Source organism: Vipera berus, assembly GCF_964194415.1.
Source record: "Vipera berus genome assembly, chromosome: 3".
NCBI classification, from domain to species: Eukaryota; Metazoa; Chordata; class Lepidosauria; order Squamata; family Viperidae; genus Vipera; species Vipera berus.
Window position 1 is genome coordinate 154,120,263 of NC_138204.1, and position 22,749 is coordinate 154,143,011.

Genomic DNA, 22,749 nt, shown 5'->3' on the forward strand with positions numbered 1-22,749 from the left:
ATAGTGTATGCTACTTTGCAATATACAAAAATCAGTTTTATCAAAGCTTTATCAGATTTTCTGATCTGGGAAAAATTAAGTCATCTTATACACCTCTTGGTTTTGCCATTTGCCTAGCAGTGTAAAATATTTAGCACCTGATAAATTATATATCAGATAGGCAATATCCAGCTTGGCTGGTTATATAATACTTATATTCTAGAGATAATCAATACAAAGTTGCTTTTTAAAAGCAGATATTAATTTTTTTTAAGTTTTCACCATAATTGTCTAAATTCCATGTTTAAATATGACTGGTGATTCAGGAAGTAATGCAATGCATTTAGAGCAATATACACAGCATTTTCTGTAAGTTAAAAGACTTTTAGCAAAACACCTCCAGATATCACTGGTCATTTATTAAAGCTGATACATGTACTACTACATCTTAAAGTAATAACTTAAAACCCACAAAAGCAAGAAAATGTGAGAGTTAAGGATAGAAATTCAACCTTAACTCACCCGCGTTTGCTTAAGAATTTCAGCAAATTCATGTAGAATCATCCCTGTTGTGAGAGCCCTGCAGTACCTAGGCATAACGAATTGAAAAAATTAGCTAATAAGAATAATCATCAGATAAACTTTAGAAAAATGCATAGTTACTGAAGTGAAACAAGCCACTTAACTTGGAAAACAAAAGGATATAAATACATTAAAATAAAATACATTTCAATCAATAAAACCGGGTCATGATCAACTATTTTTCTATATCTGTACATACATAAGAAACAAATTCTCACTAGATTAATAGCCTACATCTAGCCAAAATTTCCTCATATACATACAGGCTTTCTCACAACTGACTATTACCTCCTGTAGACAAGGCAAGACTTACTGAAATAGCAATATCAATAGAAATTAAGTTTCCCAATGGTCATTTTTTTGGAACTTAATTATAATTTCCTAGTCTGTTTGAATTAATGTATGCATACTTAAGTACATTAAAGCGAAGGAACAACATGACAAGCAATATATTATATAATTTGATATGAAACCAAATGCTCAAAAGGGCAGACAGTTTAGTCATGCCTTCCTTTATGGAGAATTATAAATACAGAAACAGCCACAAAAATGGTTTCTCTTGCATTCTTATAAAAATGCATCTAAATGATGGCAGGATTAAAACAAAGTCCCAAATAACCTAAAGCGTGGCAAGCTCATAAAGGATGTGTTTATATATGTGTGTTTGCATGTGTTTGTATGTGTGCGTGTGTATATTCAGATATTTAATCTCAATCTGCAATTTATAGAATATAATTAGACTTTAACAACCCAGAGCAGTCATATACCCTTTTAACAGGCACTTGTCAATAGTCTTCAGTGCAGCATTCAGGAATAGCTAGTGTCACCAAATATTTTTCAAAGGTAGCTCATGTAGAGTTCAGATCCATGTGAAATATATTCTAGGCATATGTCATAACAATCATGTTTCGCATCTCCAGAAAATGAACCTATTTGGTGAGTAAGACTCAGTGGCATAAACACATTTCTGTTGGTCTCTCTGCATCTTCATGTTTGTGGGCAAATTCACAAGCACATCCAAACTATGACTCAGGCTCTTTATACAATAGCCATTCTCAACCTGCATTTTATCTATATTTTTAACCTACAATTCTCAACATTTCCTCAAAAAGAGCTGAGAACTGGAAGGCATTTAAGTTGTGAATAGTTGTTTTAGAGGCAATTTGATTGAAAGTCAGTATGGTATAGTGGTTAAAGCACCTGGCTAGAAAGCAGGAGACCATGAGTTCTAATCCCAATTTAGGCATGAAAGCCAACTGGGTGATTTGGGGCCAGTCAGTCTCTGATCCCAAACCACCTCACAGGTGTGTTGCTGTTATGGGGAAAATAGGAGAAAGGTATTTTAGCTGCCTTGAGTTGTTTATAAAGAAATAATAAAGGTAGGATATATATTAAATAAATAAATATAATCCCACTCAGCGCCAAATTGAATGTCTATTACTAATCTGCATTTTGACTTATTTGAAACAGTCCTATATGATTTGGATCAAGCCCTGACTTGTTCATCCTCAGCCAATCTATTACAGTCTCATTTAGAAAATTATTGGATTTTGATAGAAAAGAGAGCAAAAGCTATACATTAGTATAATAGTGCCGCTCAACTCCCAAACTCTGGACAACTTCTCCCATAGTTTTATGTATATTATATGTAAATACTATGCATGGAGAAATTAAGCTTTGAAGAGTTCAGACCAACATCCACTATACTGAAAACATACTGAATGTATAAATGTATAAAGAACATACAGTCTACTCAAAAATCAGCATGTTAAAATACATTTTTAAATAGACATCATACATTTAACTGCAAAATGCTGCCATCTAGAGTTTAAATTAGATATGATCTGATATACGTGTATCTATGAAAAAAAATTCAACAATTATCACAAAATCTAGAGTTGGAGATAACCTTAGGAGTATGCTCCAACTTCTCAGTGCAGGATCCAGCAGTGCATCTAACAGATAGTCATCCAGTCTGTTTAAAAACCTCTGGAGAAGGCGAACTCATTGCTTCATGTGACAGCTGTACAAACTGACAGCTATATATCAGGAGGCTCTTCTTGATGTCTATCCTGAATCTAATGCCTGTAGCTTTCAACTATTAGTTTTACTATTCAAAATAGTAAAAAAATAATTTTATTTTTTGTCATTCACACTTCATTTTGTTCCTCCTTTGGCACCCTTTCTTTAATGATTCTATTGCACTATTTCTTTGATATTAATGTAACTCTTGTCCTGTGGCAAGTTGATCATGGCAAATTGTCCTGTGGCGATTTGGCTGCGATGAATTGGTTGTGAGTTGGCCATGGCGAGTTGTAGTAGACCCTTTAAGATTCTAGTAAACTTTAAAGCCCAAGATTGCATAGGATTTGGTTATTTGCCCAACTGCCTTTCTCCAACTGCTTTTGCCCATTCCATAAAATATAATTGGACTTGTATGTTTGGATACATCACAAAATGTATCTTATGGGACCAAGGAGGTATGCATTTTCTGTTGCTTTGGAACAGCATCTTTTCTGAAGTCCACATGACTCTAACCCTTCCTGTTCTTTAAAGGAGCCCCAAAGGCCTGGCTCTTCTCACAGGCACTAGGCTAGGATGATATGTGAATCTGCCAATTGTAGTAATCAATTTGTATTCTCTTTCTCCCCAGGATGGATGTTCTCTAATTTTAATTTTCTATAAGCCAGCAAGAGAGCTACTCTTGGCCACAGAAATTAAAATCAAAATAAATAAACAAATAACTATAGCATCACATAATCATAACATGTTTTTCATTTAACATTTTGCAATTCCAGTTGGGGGGGGGAAATGAAAGAGATTTCAGTGGAAAAATGCAATGTAGCTACAAAACAAAAAACAGAATAAAGATCTGAAGGAAAGCTTGCAGAAGATGATTCTTAGAATTTTTTTCCCCAATTCCTTTATCAAAAGTGGGAGGCATCTATATTTTTTTGTCTACCAAAATGACATGTTACACATACATATATTTCTGTCGTTCCACTGTGTTGCATTTGTGTTTGTGGAGAAGCTCAGAGCAAACTGCATAAGGGCCCCCGTGGGACATACAACCGAAAGGATAGAGCAGACCTGGGCATTTTATGGCACCTGGCCATATCCAGCCCTGTTCCTGTCTGGCCCGCATGAAGTCAATTGGAAATTAGAAGTCAAATGTAAATAAGAGCGCTGCAGGGGGCAGGAGAAGAAGCCAAGTTAGGTCTGGCTCTGCAGTCAGTGTGTGCTCCTTCAGTCGGTTGACGAGAGAAAGTACTTTTCTGTGCCTGTGCTGTACTCACCCTTTGCCTGGAGCAATCTGAGGCGTTGAGGTGATGGGAGTTTGAGGACATCAAATTGGGTTACATTGATTTGGCCCTCCATAACACTTTTCAGTTTCTCATGTAGCCCCCTGGGAAAATTAATGCCCACCCCTGGGATAGAGGGATAGGTAGGATCGATCGTTTTGTGGTAGTTTCGATCAAACAACATGAAGTCCATAGATTTCAAAGATGTTGTAAGAGCTGATGGTTTGGAAAAGGTGTTTTTAATGAACCTTTGCTTTTTGACAGACATTACCCCTCCTGATTAAGTGACATGCACAGATATCTTCAAAACTATCCCCGGTAGTCAACCCAAAATCTTCTCAGAAGCTGCCTGGAGTACCCAAATTCCAACAGCTGAGAAGGGCTGAAGCCAGAAAGCATTATTGAAAACTAATGGCACATATATTCTGGAAGAGTTTCAGAAGGTAATGAAATTATACTCTTTCAGAACACTTCCGATGAATAATTGCGTACCACTCAGACCGAGTCCAAGTCCTAGTTATTCTATTCTGTTAGATCTTATTAGCTAGATATTATGTATTATATCTGATGAGTTGGAGAACAATGGTGAAACTGAATGGTTACTTGGAGAAGGCCAAATTGCTAGCCCTAGGCCCCAGGTGAGAATGAGAGTGGTGGGGCCAAGTGCCAGCAATAGCCATGAATCCTTCCTGGAAGCTCAGCCAGATCTGAAGGCCTGAAATACTTATCTAACTACCATCGGCAGCCTTAAGGACATATACAGAGGAAGTTCTATGAGAGGCTGGGCAATCTGGGATAAGAGAAAAGTGTGGAAGAGTTGGTTTCTGTTTGTCTTGATGAGAATAAAGCCTCTGTTAAAGCTTTAAGCAAAAAAAAAAGACAGAAGTGGAAGTGGGAATGAGAAAGGGATGAGGATGGTTGGTTGAGTGAGGAATGCCAGTCTGAGTGGCACAGATACTTACCACATAATAATAATAATAAGTTGGAAAAGACCTTGGAGGTCATCTAGTCCAACCCCCTTCTCAGGCAGGAAACCCTATACCATTTCAGGCAAATGGCTACCCAGTCTCTTCTTAAAAACTTCCAGTGTTGGAGCATTGTTGTTCCACTGGTTAATTGTTCTAACTGTCAGGAAGTTTCTCCTTAGTTCTAGGTTGCTTCTCTCCTTGACTAGTTTCCATCCATTTAAAATTGATCATAAGCAGATCCTAACTAGCTCAATCTGTAAGGCCCTTAAAAATACTGTAGTTAATTAGTAAACGCCTGCAAGGCCTTGCCAGACAAGTCTTGTCAGACTAACCTTAACTCAAACAGATATAATGTATCTTCATTTCAGTCCACGTGGTTCTTAGTTAGTGACCACTCATACAATGACCATTCAAAGTTACCATGGTGCTGAACAAGCGGTACTTACAATTGACCCTGAAGTTATAATCAGTGTCTCTCTAGATTGTGATGGTGTTTGGCGGCTGCCTCATGATTACAACTTTGCAGTGTTCCACAGTGACGTGATTGCCATTTGCGTCCTTCACTGACAGCTCCTGACAAGCAAAGTCAACAGGGAAGCTGGCAGGAGGTTGCAAATGAGAACCACATGAAATTGGACTGTCACCCCCCAGTCCATGGACTAGTACCAGGCCGCGGCATTCCAGCAACCGTTCTGCACAAACAAGGAAAGCCCCATCCACATGATGCAGGCAGCACACAAAACCACACCCCCTCCGGTCCATGGGAAAACCTCTCTCCACGTAACTGATCCCTGTTGCCCAAAAGGTTGGGGACCTCTGCTGTAACTGCCATACCTAAATGGTGCAGTTATTTGACACTGAGTTTGACAACCACATTACTTAGTAATGGAAATTCCCAGTTAGCATCAATAATAGAGGACTATTTGTAAAATACCTGACAAAATGTCCCATAACATTCTCTTTGGCAATTATGTGTGGGCAGAATGGTAGGAAAATTAAGCATCTTGGCTCAAAAATTGGATCAAAGAATGCTCTCATCAATGGCTCTTCATGAAACTGAAGAAACTGAGAGATGCCACAGGGCTCAATCCTAGTCCTCTTGTTTTTGGATAAAGAAGCTGAAAGAATGTGTATCAAATCTGCAAATAGCACAACATTGTATGGGATACATTTATAACATGCAAACAAAATTTAAAAGCATCCTGACAGGTTAGAGAAATGTGTTGAAACTAACAGAATGAAATTTAACGAAGTAGAAACTTTTTAACTTAGTAAAAAAAAAAATTAAATACACAGGAACAGAATAGGAGATACCTGGCTGGGTAATAGAAACTATGAAAAAGTTCTTAGAATAATAACCGATTAGTGTGATGAGGTCAGGAAGGAGGCAAATGAATCAACATAAATCAGGTTACAAGTCATAGGAAGTAATTCATCTTCAGCATTGAGTCCAATTCTGGCTTCAGTGAAACGGATTCCAAGTAGGAAAACTGTTATAGACGGTGAAAAACTATAACTAAAACCCTGTGAAAGAAACTGGATGAGCTGGATATAATTAGCCTGAAGAGAAGGAAGACGGGAGAGATGCACAATAGCATTCTTCTGAAACTATGTCAGAAGGTAAATCAAAACATATCTCTAGAGTATGTGCCTAGGAATAATGCAGTTACATTACTAGACGTATCTCAAATGAATGTTAGAAAAAAAAATACTAAGTACAGCAGTTCCATAGTGGAACTAATTTAAAACATGACAGACTTCCTTCTTCAGTGGATGTGTTTGGGAACCATTTGTTGCTGATGCTTAATTTGGATCTCTGCATTGAGAATGAATCAGGGCTTCAAATGGCCTCCTTGAACTTAAAAACATTATGATTCTATAAAGTAGTATCACATTTAGCAGGGAATCATACATATATAACAGGCTTAATAAAGAAGGTGGCAAGGAAATGGACGAAATCTTCATAAGCATATAAAACATACAGGCAGTCCTCGACTCGCGACCATAACTGAGCCTGGCAATTACAGTCATAAGTTATGATGGTTGTAAAGCAGATCATAACCTGACCTACCCAATTTTACAACCTATTTTTGCAGCATTCATTAAGCGAATCTGACAGGCATAAAGTGAATGATGTGATCATTAAGCAAATGGCATGGTTGCTAAGTGAACCTATTGTTCATTATGGGCCAGGTAGATGTTTATGTAAATAAACAATCTAATTTTCTTCTGAAACGTGGTTTTCAAATCAATTGGCAGAGCTTACAATAATGTAATATTGTCAATATTATTTATATATAAGCATAAACTAATTATCCTGAAACTAATAATAGCATTGAAAAATCTTGGCACAAGATCTTATCTGATCTAAAATGGATTTGTAAAGTTAAACATATCCAATAATACCAAGTTGACTGGAGAATGAAACATGATTGCTTTTTTCTACTTATTAATTCAGGATGTCGGTTTAATAAAACAAAAATGGTCTATTCCATTCTTTTTCTTATGATCATAGTGGTTTACAGTATGAATAAGAAACCTTTCTCAGACTAAAGGGTGTCCTTCTGCCCTTTCTTGGGGCTGTAGGATCATCATAGACACTATGACAACACTAGAATGGAGAGTGCTGACATTTTTAGCCCAATTTATTTATGTTATGGCTGATGTTCCTGGGGTTATATATCATTAAACCCCCAATTGTAAAAAGTCAGCTGGATTCTTTTTTTATGTTTTTCAAGCTTTTCAAGAAGCATACTCTCTGCAAGTTTCCAATCATTTCACATCCTGCCCAAACCTAAAAACATATACATGTAAAAAATAGGCTGAAAATTTTAGTTCCACCCAATCTGAGAATAGCTCTCTGAGCTGAAATGTCAGCATAGGGCCAAACGTCACAAATTGCCCATTCCAGGTCTTACCTATTCTATACAACAAATGTTCCCAATCAACAATATTTACATGTAGACAAATAAAAATATTTGTAATTTCAGCTAAATTTTGAGTGTCTTTGAAAACCAGGAAAAGTAAAACAAACAAACAAAAACACACACACCAAGATAATACTGCAGATTCCTGAGCTAGAAAATATCAAAATATCAATTTGCTTTTATACCCTTATTTATTTAAGCAATTTATAGTCTGACTCAAATCAAACTTAGAAATCCTTGAATATATGGATAAATATGTATAAGAGAACAGTTGTACAGTATACTATGACAGCAATTAGCAGAATTATTAGAGATACATTCCACATTTTTCTCACAATCCTTGCTAATGGTCACTCTTAATCGGCTCAATAAGGCTAACTTTGGAGCAGTAATGTGTAGGAATGAACTGTGTTATATTATAAAAGAATGAAACATAAATTCACCTTTGTCTGTTCATTTGGGATTCTATTTACCTATTCTTTTATAGTAGACATGTCAAACACAAGGCCCGGGGGCCGGATCCGGCCCGCGAAGTGGTTTCATGTGGCCCGCAAAGCCTTCCTGTAAACAGTGAGGGAACGGCCCCCACTGCCTTGGCCCTGGCCCAGAGATCCTCCTTCTGCCAGAGACCCTCAGATCTGTCCCATTCCTGCCCGGGCCCCCATACGCACCCTTGATGCAAACGATGTAGAGCTGGCCACGCCCACCCAGTAGGCCATACGCACTCTAGCCACGCCCACCCAGTAGGCCACGCCCACCCAGGCCATACCCACCCGGCCCCCTGAGAGCAACCGCAATGCTGATGCAGCCCTCAATGAAATTGAGTTTGACACCCCTGTTTTATAGAGTGATCATTTAACAGGTGCAGATAAATGTGAAATTAATTCAAAGGCAAGGATACACACAATACATAGCTGGTCATTTAACTATAGATATCCTTAATTATGTTTTTTTTCACACTTTCAGAAAATTCACAAATGTCAAGTGAATTTAAAAAATGCTGGATCAAAACAGGATTAAAATTCCAACAGCTGGTTGAAACAATGCACTACTGTCTGTTGAAATATTTATATTCTTCATTCCTCTTCAGCTAGCTAGAAGCAAATGTTTTACATAAGGGATATTTAACTTCAAACTTTCTAATGTTAGTACTTTCCAACAAGGTAGTCCTCGCTTAGTGTCTTTTTGTTCAGCAATCACTCAAAGTTACAACAGTGCTAAATGAATGGTAGTTATGGCTAATCCTTGACATTATGGCTATTGCAGCCATCCCCATGATCAGCAGATTAAAATTCAGGTGCTTGGCAGGCATCCACCTTTACAGCCACAATGTGTGCTTCAACTCGCCCTTCTGATCTCCCCAAAGGCCAGCAGCTGTCTTGACCAGGTGTACCTCATCAATAATGGAAGGAAGAAGATGGTGAAGGTCAGTGGGGGTGGTGGAGGGTTGCAAGAGTAAGTGGTGGCAATGGTGTGCTGGGTGGCCAAAAAGACAAATGTATGAGCGGGTATATAGTTGGGGGGAGTTCAAGTGCAGGTGAGCAAAGCAGAGGAGGAGAAGTATGACCTAATCTAATGACAAGATCCTGGACTACTGGAATTGCTATTGCTAAATGATGTAGCCACGTGATGTTTTGCCTAAGATCTGCATAGTTGAAGTGACAGAAATTCTGTCCCAATTAGGGTCATTAAGCAAGGGCTACCTGTATAGGATTGTTAGAAATGAGTACATAACTGAAATACTAATATTTTTAGATTTCAGGAGCATCATAATTAAAAGTTTCAATGCAAACAGATTTGAAAAGTTACTGAAAAATAGCCTAACAATTATGGAATAACTATTAAGGCAGAGTACTACTTACCTGCAATAGTATGTGCATAAAGCCGGCTCCCAAATGTGAAAACGTGTAGCTCATACAATTTGGCAATTTTTTCTAGGAATTCCTTACAATGAGGTCGCAATCGGGTGTGGAGCATAGGTTCACCTCGACCTAACTGATAATGAAATATTCCCTAAGGGAGAGAAAGATCCACAGTTAAGACCTTAAGACATTATGTCATACATATGGATAGGATATATGAATAATGAGGAAAAATCAGCATGCTCCAAAAGAAAAACATGGCTGGATTTCAAAAAAATTAGGATCTGGTAGTCAGGCTCAATAGACAAATCACAGTATGACATTCCCTCTCCCTGCCCCCCATAGAAGTTACTACACTACTATAGAAAACTATAGTATTCTACTACTATGCAAAGTTCAACAGTCAAGCATCAAATGAGTAATAAAACTGTTTAGAAGAAAATAGCAACTTATTTGAACATTTAATGTAATTTATATAACACTATATATTGGGACCAAACTTTGGTACACTCTGTATACATAAATAATTAATATGCCATATCTATATATTTGTCTATCCATCTATCATAATCATTTAAAAAATACTTCATACAAATCAGTTTCACTTTAAAATATTTAAAAATATTTTTATGCTTATTAAAAAGGACAGTAATTAATAAAATTGCTTTACTCTGTTAGACATCTGTGGACAGTGTTGTTCTGTGGTATGAATCAATGTCTGATCCAAATCAACCATTAGCACCAGTTTACGATTTCGGCGTAGCCTTTCCTGATCTTCTCTTCCCAACTGTTCAGCTTGCTAAAAGAAAAATATATATTAAATGCAAACACCATAGGTTCAAAAGAAGAGAAATATATTTCTTTGTCAATTGTAATGAGGAGTAATGACAGTACTGTAGCAGTGTTTCAGGTTCAAGCTTTAAATCTTACCTACTTATTCAAAATAGATTAGACTAACATTTCTAATTATGAAATTTTCTAGCTACATTGGTTTATTTTTATTCTATGTAGCAGATGCATGTGAAGAAATGGAACAGAATGTTTTCCTACATAACTGTTTTGTATTGTGAGAAAGAGTGGTGTACAACTAAATTCTGCTTATTTGTTAATGCTATTATACATTAGGATGCATAAATGCATAAATAATTGGTCATACTATGTATAATATTTCATTTAAATACAAAAAATAATTATCATCCTAAAATCTTGTCTTGACAGGTTATATACAGAATATAGTTAAGCATAAGTTTTTTATTACCATTTCTGAAAACATATGCTGGGGATGGATACTATATTCCAAATCTAGTATATTAAGCTGAATGTGTAAAGTATAATGTAACATCTCAGAGATAAGTCCCATAATTATGTCCCACCACAAACAATGCGAAGAGATAGGATCAGATATTAGTGTATTTTTTTCAAAAGGAAACATACATATAATAAGCATGGGTAACAGACAATACAGCAGAAGGCCATCTTCATGTTTTTGGAATTTGAGATGATTTATATGCCATCTTTCCATTTAATAGTGACATTTTAAATAAGCAACTGTTTCATCTTCAAAAGCTGATTTTTTTTAAAATAGCTCAGCAAAGGGTTTCTCTCCACTTAGAATTGCTTTCAATTTCAATACTGGCTAAGATGGACGCTGTATGCATTTACGAAGAAATATCTCTAATGAAATTTGCTGAACTCTGGAATTCTCCCCAAAACAAAAAGAGTAGCAGTATACTTGCCTCTGAGCTAACCATCAATTCTGGGACACTATGAACCATTGATACAGTTGCTGTGGAAACCGGCATGTTTTGCTTTCCATTTTTGCTTTGTAACCTAATAATTGAGAGAAAGGGAACAAAGAATATTAAATGAATTGATAAACTGTCAAAAGGTAAAGGGCCAACCAACTTACTGTGGTATGAATTTTCACAACCATTTCATACAATATATGTGTCAAGTAGTCCTCAGTGGACACAAGTAAACACTGTGCTTAATTGCCAGGTAGGTAACATCATACCCCCAAGAAACTGTAAGTTCCAGTCCTGCCTTAAGCATGAAATCCAGTTGGGTAACTTTGGGCCAGTCACGCTCTTCTAGCCCAACTCACTTCACGGGGCTGTTGTGGGGAAAACAGGAGGAGGAATGAATATTAGGAATGTTCACTACCTTGACTTATTTATAAAAACAATAAAGGCAAGATTTTTTTAAAAACGTAAAAAAAATTACCATATTTTGAGAACCTGAGAAACAGCATACTTCAAGTGCTCAAGATGGATTCAAAGAGCGGGCAATAGTTAAAAAAACACAAGATCTTTTCTAAAATGGGATTTCTGATTTTTTTAATGTATTATACAACTTCTAAAATCCATTTTGGACAGTCTCATTAAAGATCCAGATTTGGACTGCAAATGTCATATGCTTCAGGGGGGACTTGAGGTGCTACTGGGAGAAATGGCATCAATTCCACTGCTGCCTCCCCAGCTTCCCCTTTGATTTGCTCTCCACTAGCCCTCAATAAGGAAGAGGAGGTGTCCATATTTCCCCCTCTCTTTAAGGAGAAAGGACATAGGATACTAAACCTCTGGTTTAGTTTTAATCCAATGTTTTTGTGATTAGCTTACTTTGCAGGGAGTGCAAAAATGAAGGGCAAGAACACTCTTCTACGAATTGAATACTGAAATATAAATACATTTATATGGGGATGTGGGTGGGCATGGTAGTGTCTCGGTAAAAAGTAAATGTGATTAATCTAGTTCTATACTGTTATATTCATACAAGCAATTAAATTACATTCCGTATTATGACTATTTTTAGTTTTTACACAATATACTATGCTTTTATGTACAAGTAGTCCTCAAGTTACGACCACAATCGAGCCTAAAATTTCTATTGCTGAGACATTTGTTAAGTGAATTTAGAACCTTTCTTGCCACAGTTGTTAAGTGAATCATTGCAGCTGTTAATAACAAAATTGTTAAGTGAATCTGGCTTCCCCATCAGAATGTTGCAAAAAGTGACCCCCATGACCTCAGGATACTGTAACCGTCATAAATATGAGTCAGTTGCCAAGCATCCGAATTTTGGTCACGTGACTGTGGGGATGCTGCAATGGTCGTAAATGTGAAAATGGTCAGAAGTCACTTTTTTCAGTGGTGTTGTAACTTTGAATGGTCACTAAATAAGCTGTTCTGAGTCAAGGACTACCTGTACCAACTTTTACATCCCCACTGGATTTTGTATTACACATCATCTTCAAATTATTACATTCACTTAGCAATTGCATTATTAACTTAACTGCAGTGATTCATTTAACAACTGTGGCAAGAAAGGTTGTAAAATAGGGCAAAACTCACTTAACAAATATCTCACTTAGCAACAGAAATTTGGGGCTCAATTGTGGTCGTAAGTCAAGGACTATCAGTAATCCTCAATTTTGGACCTATATAGTTAAGAGAAATCCAGCTCCACACAATAGTACTTACTGTGTTAAATCTTGACCACATTCTGCACACAAACCTTTCATAACAACAGGATGGCTACATGCTTCTAGCCTTAGCAGTATACCTCTGAAAAGCAATAAAGAATCTGATTTAAGAAAAAAATGGACTCTGTGAAATTTCAGTTTCCATCAAAACTAGGTTATGTAAATTATACACAATCTCTGTAAATAGCACACTAAATACATAATGTATATTATTTATGTTTATGTGCTATCTTAATTTATAAAAGAAATATTTCTTTAATTTTTCAACCAACAAAATGTAATTTTTTCAAACAAGGGACCTCTGTGGCCCATTCTGAGTAAGGAACGCTATGAACAGCTTCAATAAATAATATTCTTACTATATTCTTTATTTTTCCTATATATAGACTTTATTATAAATTTAACAGGGCATATGCAATTGCATATGTGATTACTGATCTTCAATATTTAGAAGGTTTTTAAACATGTCTTCGTAATATTCAGCCTATTTTGGTATATGAGCTTCGCTGTAATGAGTACGGTATTAAAAATCCACTGTCATAAAAATATGTTGAAGAAAATGTTGGTTAAATTTTCACTAGCTTTTTGATGATTTTATGACCCCCCTCCCTTAGCTCAAAGTGATGTATAAGGAATGATCTGTCAACATTTCTTTATAGTATTTCCAGAGAGGATACTTGCTAACTACTAAATTACATGGATCCAAGATCTACAGAACCTGTCTTAGATTCTTAGGGCCAGCTTGCAGATTTCCTTCAAATATCTGGTGAGTACTGATGTTCCATGAACATAGACTAAGAGATGCTGGAATAAGGTACACATCAGCTGGATTTCATTATTGATCCCATAACAAGCTAACATTACTTGTGCACAACTATGAACCAAGGGGTATATGAGAATTTCACAGGCCTAATAGAGTCAACACTGCCACAACTCTCTGTGACGATTTTTTTTTTACAAACTAGTGTTATAAATCTGATCAAGTAATTAAACTGCCACAATACAGTGGCACAAAACCATATAGTGGGGAAAATAAATATATCACATATTATACAATAATATGACATAGTCTCACCCCAGCATACAAGATTTCAATGGTTGGGGGGGGGGGGTTGTTTTTTTTATAAATAGTTATCAGCATTTTTTATTACATACAATATCCTAAGGGCCAATGTGTTTATTTTATGACCTCTTTATAGATAGCATTTTAATGTCAAATTATGACTGATCTGCAAATACACCATTTATATTACAAATATGAAATACCCCAAGCTCTGTTTATAACTTCCAACATTAAATATTTTTTAAAGAACTACCAAAATCCTGAGAATTGTTTGTGCTACATCTTGTGAGACAATTTAATTATTTATCAAACTCTAATTTTTAATTTATTTTAATTTTAATTTATTGTACAGAGGCCTTTAATTTTAATTTTATCTTAACTTCTGTATTTATTGTATGTTATTGTTGTTAGCCGCCCTGAGTCCTTCGGGAGATAGGGCAGCATATAAGTCCATAAATAAATAAATAAATAAATAAATAAATAAATAAATAAATAAATAAATAAATAATAAATAAATAAATAACTTCAATCTAATGGTCACTGGTTACATTAGAAATCTGTAATGATTTATAGAAATTCTGGGGAAAATCCCAAATATAGAAAAGGTGGCTGATACTTGCTCCAACATCATTAATATCATGGGAGAATAAAGCTGAATTTGCTTCACTTCTAATGTGCTGTTTACACAATTATCCCAAGTAAAGAAAAAATATTTCAGTTTTATATTTCTTCATAATGTGGCTCTTCATATATTTAAAAGACTCCTGTCAAAAATGTCCCTGGAAGCAAAATACCCACAATATTTCAATTGTTTTACTAGAACAAATAGAAAAAAATACAATCTGAAAACTATGGGAAAAACTCGTTCCCATAGTTTCATGTGAAAGGGAGTTAAACTTGTATTGGTTTGAAAGAAGAGTATAGTGTCAGTATAATCCAAAACTTTGCTTTATTCAGAATCTGGATTGCATATAAAGTTGTATTTCTACTGAAGCCAATACGAGTTCATTTTATTTTTCTTCAGCTCTCCTGCTGAATACATAAAGAATGTAAAGAGGAAGGGATGGCGCTGCTAATATAGGCCCATTCTCTCCCCACTTTGAGACCCTGAAATATTCAAACAAATGCCTAGTCTCTTTTAAGCCATTAAATGAAACTGCAAGAAAGTAAATATCCAAGAGTATGCCAGTCATATTCAATAAAACTACCAGCATTTAATTAATCTAGGTGTAACAGTCAAAGCTAATACTATAATTCAGTAGTATGACACACTAAAGGTAAACAAGATTAAAGTAAACTTAAACAAGATTTAACAAGAACTCATGGTTGAACAGGAGTCCTGCTGTAACTGTTCCTATTTTATAACAAACATCTGTCCCTAACTCCAGTAAATAACACCTTCCTCAATTAAAACAAAGGTAAAAAGGACTAGTGTTTCCTGGTAATTTTCACAGCTTATTAGTAAGGTAGGTAGCAAGAAAATTATTGCAGTATCTTTCATTAAAAAGTAGCCAAGGAAACCATACATGCCCGTCCACAAAATATCAAGAATCAAGGTTTTAAGACGTAATTCTGGAAGGCAAGGGTAACGGGGAAAGCTATCATTCTGCAGCAATCTACCTCTTCTTTCAAATGGACAAAAAAAGGGGAAAAAAGTTATTGAAACTAATTTCTGCTGTTTGGAGCTCCTTGGATTTCAGACCGTCAAATTATCTATTCTTATCCACTTTAGTTACTATACTAGAGATGCTGTTTGTAAGTAGGGAGCTGTAATCAATCAAATGACATTTGGCAACTTCTGGATGCAATCGTATTCCATATTAACAACCAGACTGTACTCAGGAATACTTTTCATTCAGGTTTTTATTTTTTTTTTTTATTATTTTAATTCCATTTATATCCCGCCCTTCTCCGAAGACTCAGGGCGGCTTACAAGCTTAGCAGTAGCCTTCATTCTATGTATATGCCTGCTTATTAGGGCTTTCACACACACCCCAAGCGGCATTATTACAAAGTCAGCTTATTGCCCCCAACAATCTGGGTCCTCATTTTACCTACCTCGGAAGGATGGAAGGCTGAGTCAACCTTGAGCCTGGTGGGACTCGAACCTGCACTAATTGCAGGCAGCTGGTGTTACTTAAGGAGGCATTAGCCCACTGCTCCACCAAGGCTCATCCTTTTGATTATGAGTATGCAATGTAAAAAAAAGTGTGTATGTAACATATTTATCTTTGCTTTAAGATTACTGAAATACACTTCCTGTGGACTTTTTTTCTAGACTATGACAGTTGGTTTGGTCTGTGGTTAAGGCACCAAGCTAGAAACCAGGAGAGAGTGAGTTCTAGTCCCACTTTAGGCATGAAAGCTGGCTGGGTGACTTTGGACCAGTCATCCCCTCTCAGCCCATGATGTCAGGCTTAGGTGATAAGCTGGTCGGTCAATTCCTGTCACAACCAGTGGATCAACAAGACCCTGCACTTGAAGGATAAATACCGGGAAGAAAAATATCAAACTTCCCGTTCCGTTTTCTAGTTTCTTTCTAGGTATAATTCAAAACTAAATAAAATACTCATTTTGTGTTTTACAGTGTTCCAAACTATACACTGAGGTTTATGAATAATATTCTTTCTCATAAAGTTATATTTAATGAAATGAATTTTCTGCACTGGAAGCGTCTTCTTTTGAAGATAATTTTTCCATTAAATAATGCCTTCTCACTGAAAGGTCAGTATAAATTAAAGTCAACACATTTTAGTCATTTTTAAAATCCAGGGTTTTTTTGCAAAACTGTTTATGTGCAATGTATTTGTTAGCTTTATTCTTTCATCTTTCTCTCTGAATATGTCTGAGTAATCGATGCTATTCTGAAAGTTTTCTGAGAATAGCGTTATTTGGCATTGCAAATGAATGTAGTAAATAAATAAAAATTGGTATGGCCCCATCAGTGATCACCGCTCTAGGCAACAAAATACAGTATCTACCATTTCTAGTGAAATATTCCACACTGTCCAACGTTCTCCTCATCTGAAACCACTGGATCTAGAAAGCAGTTGCACAACTTAACAGAACTTACATTATCTGAAAATCTGAAAATCTTTGAAATATATTCTAATCTCTAGTTAGCCAGTGTAATTATTTCCAAGTCTTTCGATTTAATCAGATGGGACATAAAACATTAACTTAAAACATTAGTCAGAGAGGATCGCAGGCCACCCTCGCGAAAAAGATTTAAGAAAACACGGACCCGCCTCAAATGCAAACAAACATCCATTCTTCTGACCTAGTATTCAATTTACCTGCAAGTGATTTGCCAGTGTTAATAGGCTTCTTTTTCTCATCTCACTTTATACAGGTACAGAAATGAAACTGAATGAAAGCTCAGAGCCATCAGTGATACGCAATCAAAATGCAAACACCAGGAAATCGATCAACAGGCAGGGGGGTTTGAGTCACCCGATCTGACTTTCATCTTTCTGAACTCTTCTTACGCTTTGGTTTCATGATTCACTCCTCCCACTTCTTCCCTAAAAGGGGAGGGGGGGGGGAAATCCAAGGGACTTAAGAAATCCAATTTCATCGAGTGCCCTCGAAGAAGATGCAGACTGCGGCTTTTTCCTTGGGCTGCCCGCAGGATTTCCCCCTCCCCCAAGACACACACACACACACACGCTTCACGCGCTTATAATAGAGGCAGGCTTCTGATCCAGGTCACAGACCTAGCTGGGAACCCGTCGCCGGAAACCTAAGCCTGCAAAAGTCAGGGGCCCCCCGCCCCCCCCCCCACAAATCCCCATCCCGTTTCCAACGGCGGTGCCGGATTGTGACTGGGGAAGGAAGGAAGGAAGGAAGGAAGGAAGGAAGGAAGGAAGGAAGGAAGGAAGGAAGGAAGAAAAAGGAGCGGGGCTTCGGCTGTCACCGGCGCCGCAGCGCTAGAGCAGCGTTTCCCAACCTTAGGAACTTGAAGATGCGTGGACTTCAACTCCCAGAATTCCCCAGCCAGCTATGCTGGCTGGGGAATTCTGGGAGTTGAAGTCCACGCATCTTCAAGTTCCTAAGGTTGGGAAACGCTGCGCTAGAGGGCGGGGAAGGGACGGCCTGCCCCTCGCGCGCTTTTCCGAAGCTCCCCTCATCTTTCACCGCGCTTTAGGGACAAGCAGAGCGAGCGGGGCTGCCTAGCCCCGCTGCTGCCGTCGCCGCCATCTCTCTCTCTCTAGGAAGACCCCGAAAGCCGAAACCGAGGGCTTCGAGTTCCACGGATCAGAGGCGGCGACACCCCCCCACCACACACACACATCCCGGCGCCCGGGGATCGGCCCACCCGCTCAGCTTGTCCCTCCTTTCCTTACCCCGGCGGAATGACTTGTCCCGGCTGGCCGCGCAGCTCTCGCACGATTCCCGGGCGCTCGGCTTTGACCTTTCGCTCGGCCGGCCGCTGCGGGCCGGGCTCGATAGGCGACTCGCCCGGGCGCGCTGGGACCTGGATAGGCGCGCAGACGGCCAGCACCGAACCGATCTTCACGGCCGCTCCGGTCGCCACTTTCCATTCGAGCAGCCGCAGCGGCTGCGGACCAGGCACTAGTATTTCTGTCATTTCAGACGCGTCGGCGTCGGCGGCCGCGGAGTCTCCGCAGACCGAGGCGGTTGCCCCCGGTTCCTCCATGGCCTCGGGCACTGGGGCTTCGTCCCAGGCCGGGCCCGTCCAAGGGCAGGTCGCTATGGCAACGGCGGCGCCTCTATCGGTTGAATTGAAAGAATCGAACGCAAAACGTTATCTTTGACCCTCCCCCACACCCAACTACCACCTTCAGGGAAAAAAAAAATAACAACAAGAAGTAGTCACGAGCAGCGCCAAACGAGCGCGAGGTCAATATTGCCGTGCGCAGGCGCGAGACAGCCTTTTCTCGCGCCCGGACAAACTTAAAGGGGCAGACGCTAAATTCGAGCAAGCTCATCGAACAGGCTCTTGTTTCCTTCCCAACTCTGACGTAAGCCGTTTGAGCCACGCCCATTCCCCTTCTTTCATGTCTTGTGCTTGTAGCCTCCGCGGTGACGCAGGTGCGCGCTTACTGTACTTGCCCGCCCCTCCGCGTGGACTGCATAACAGAGTCTCATGTTTTTCGCCTCGTTCGAGAGGAATTGTGGGATAGAGGCATGCTTGTAAAGTTTTTCTTCTGCAGCTCCAAGTTCCAGCATGCATTTCTCTGGCGGGTTTGAGCATGCGCGCTAGACTGCGGTCAAGAAAAAGCAGCTGAATAGCTCAGTGGGTTTTTTTTAATGATCGAAGTTAAGTCTTGCGTAAACAATTCGTCTGCAGACGTCAGTCAAACCAATGGTTTAAAGTCCTGCATTTAAAAACACATATAGGAAATAATTTTAGAAATTTTATTTTACCAAAATTTTGCAAATGCTTCTCGGAAAAAGAAACGAGATAACTAATATTTAGCGTTTGTACACTTGATTTGGAGGGGATAGAAATCGAAATAGACCTGTCCAGCTTTGTAGGGAGGGCTGGAGAATGACTTAAAACAATATTTTAAACTGAACGGTACAAAAATGCAACCAAAATTAGTAGGGACCATCTGGAAAAATGTAGATAAAAATAATACTGTTTCTTCCAAGTTTGGAACTTGGAGCCATCCATTACATCCAGAGAAACCTGGGACTTATTAAAATAAATATTTACTCGCTTATGATTTATATTTACAGCAATAGTGATTATGAGTTCGTGGTTAATTTGTGGAACTTAGCACTGTCAAGTGTGATGGCCACCAATCACACAATTTTAAAAGGTGATTGGAGGATTAAGTTACACCATGCATATTTGTCTGAATAGCAATTTACTTTCTCCAGACTGCACACTTTCAACTGGGGAGCAATGTGGAGGGGAAGAGTCAATTTCCTACCTATGGAAGTTTTTTTTTATTCCTTCAATTGGTTAAGTGTGGGATACAAAATGCTGAATTTCATAGCTACTTCATCATTGTTTTTTTGCATAGCATTATGTAGCTCAGGAATTCATCAATATTATGTGTGTGAGGGATGTAGAGAAAGCTATGGCTGACAGATTGTCTCTTAATGCCCAAAATATATTAGATCTGATCTGATAGGGCTCTTTGCATATTTTTATTATATAACACAAAAGCCATTACATTTATTCAAATATGACCTCTGAGCAGGATCCCTATTGTTGCTGTGCACTACACACACAAGGAAAATTCTGTGGTATATTTACTTTAAACAATTTCCATTTATTTACAAGAGCATTTCTAGGATATTGTGCAACACTAACAAGGCATTTTACAGTTTGATAAAACAATAAATCCTTTAAACAATTTAACATTTAGCTAAGGAAGAATTGCCATGTTAATATTCTGTTTAAACACTCTGAAAAACCAAATGAAATAAAAACTACTTTTATTGCCCATCTAAAGTCATCAGGAAGATAACCTACTTTTTTCATGACCATGCTGGTTTTCATGACCATGCTGGTGTTATAGTAAAGGCTGTTTCTCAATTCTTAATATTTAATTATACATTTTTAAAACCCTATAATATTTTATAATATTTATGTTCCACCACAGAGTTATTAAGCTATATGCACATTAAAGCTAATTGATATAGTAACTATTAATGTTCTATAGTCCTTGGGGATTTCCCCCCCAGTATCTTGCAAGATGCACAGAGGAGGCTGTTTAGTGCTAAGGAGAGAGAGATGTCAAAATGCTGCCTCTTTCACACTTTTACTGCTGTTATCGTTTTCCTAGGTCCATAATGGTTGATATTGGATCCATAGCAGTATCTATCATTTTTAAAAGAAGAAATGTTTTATAGAAACTGGAAAATCCAGAGATAATATAGTCCAATAATAATAGTGAGATATTCCAAAATTGCCCATTGCCTTTCTTCACTTCAGTTCTATGCAGTACTTTATTTCATTCTTTTAAAATACTTATTTATTAGAATTCAGTGTTGTTCCTTCCAGTATTACAGTATTCTGAACTCCTGAAATATTTTTCTGATTATACTGAAAGTTTATACAATCATAACCTTTATTGGAATATTTTACCATAAGAAAAGATGAGCGCCAAAGAACTGAGGCCTTTGAACTATGGTGCTGGAGAAAACTCCTGCGAGTCCCTTGGACTGCAAGGCGTTCAAACCGGTCAGTCCTAGAGGAGATCAACCCTGACTGCTCTTTAGAAGGCCAGATCCTGAAGTTGAAACTCAAATACTTTGGCCACCTAATGAGAAGGAAGGACTCACTGGAGAAGAGTCTAATGCTCTTGAGGGCAAGAGAAGAAAGGGACAACAGAGAATGAGGTGGCTGGATGGAGTCACTGAAGCTGTAGGCATGAGCTTAAATGGACTCCAGAAGATGGTAGAGGACAGGAAGGCCTGGAGGAACGTTGTCCATGGGGTCGTGATGGGTCGGACACGACTGCAACTAACAACAACAAATTTGAATATTTATTTTCATTTAAAACGTTTTAATATTCCATCTATTTTATGTAATAGGTAGGTCATATCTAGGTAATACACAGCACTGAGCTTTAAAAAATAACATAAAATCTCAGATACTTCATAAAACTATATCATGTTTTGCTTAGCTAGAATCTTAACATCAAGTACAGCATATTACTGAATGCTCTTTATACACTGGCTAACTGGGGCAGAAAATTATTGAAATGATTTATCACTGACTTCATTAAAAGATTAAAATGAACTCCTAAGAAATGGAATGTATAATTAAACACGTCTTCATATTATGTGACAGTGATGCAGAAGGCAACAATGGCTTGTTTATTAGCAAGATAGCACTATTAGGACTGGCGTATATGTATATACACTTTGCCAAGGGATGTGGAGGCGAAAACCGTGGGTGTGTCAGAGTTACTCTTCATAATCTTTGACACAAGACAATAATTGAAAATAAAATAGGTAGGTCCCTGAGGTATTTCTTCACCGTAGAGTTGTCTAGCAAGGTTAGCAGTTGTGGGGCAACCTGTTGGGGAAGGCTGAACAAATGTTTACAAATGAATGAAAAAGTATTAAAAGAATAAGGCGGAAACCTTTAAGACAGTTTTGATAGTAAAGCTTTTGTTTGAGTTTGGGCCTCTTACTGCTGTACTGGCCATAAAAGATGTAGTTCAACATTAAAAAAAATCAGTTGCATGTTGTATTTAACCACCTGGAATGGAAGATAGAGGAGTGGAACTCACACATTGTATTCAAGATTACCTGTAGTAGGTTTGTATAAGCATGAATAATATAATATTGGATTTTAAAATGATAAAGGAAGCTAGTCAAAAGGGTGGATAAAATGAAAACCAGTATCAGAAAAATAATTTGGAATTTTGCTTAGGATGCCTGAAGTGGGGAGGGAACAACCAACGTAAAGTTAAAGTAAGGGAAAGGGGTGGAGTGTAATAAAGGGGAAAGCTTTATAGTCTGAACTAGTAATATATTTTTGGGCACAGTAAAATGCATTTCTCTAAATGAAAAAAGCCAGACCACTTTTGATCAAGGCAGCTGTGGGGGGAAAAAAGAGTATGGGATGTCCTGAGAGTGAGATGGGTAGTCTCTAA

At 37.8% G+C, this 22,749-nt stretch overlaps 1 protein-coding gene across 3 annotated transcripts in view; it reads right to left on the reverse strand.

Moving 5' to 3' along the window:
- CTDP1 (CTD phosphatase subunit 1) overlaps positions 1 to 18,959 on the reverse strand; it is a 40,016-nt gene extending 21,057 nt beyond the window's left edge. The window contains exons 1-5 of one of the 3 annotated variants that reach the window (XM_081325978.1): positions 18,511 to 18,955; positions 13,100 to 13,183; positions 11,357 to 11,450; positions 10,291 to 10,419; positions 9,621 to 9,771 (exon numbers count right to left, since the gene is read on the reverse strand). In XM_081325978.1, the coding sequence (XP_081182104.1) occupies positions 9,621 to 9,771; positions 10,291 to 10,419; positions 11,357 to 11,450; positions 13,100 to 13,183; positions 18,511 to 18,824 (772 nt within the window). In that variant the 5' untranslated portion in view covers positions 18,825 to 18,955. Of the gene's footprint in view, positions 1 to 9,620; positions 9,772 to 10,290; positions 10,420 to 11,352; positions 11,451 to 13,099; positions 13,184 to 18,510 lie in introns of all 3 variants that reach the window. The other 2 variants (XM_081325979.1, XM_081325980.1) reach the window with 2 other exon arrangements.
- Between the last annotated feature and the right edge of the window lie 3,790 nt (positions 18,960 to 22,749).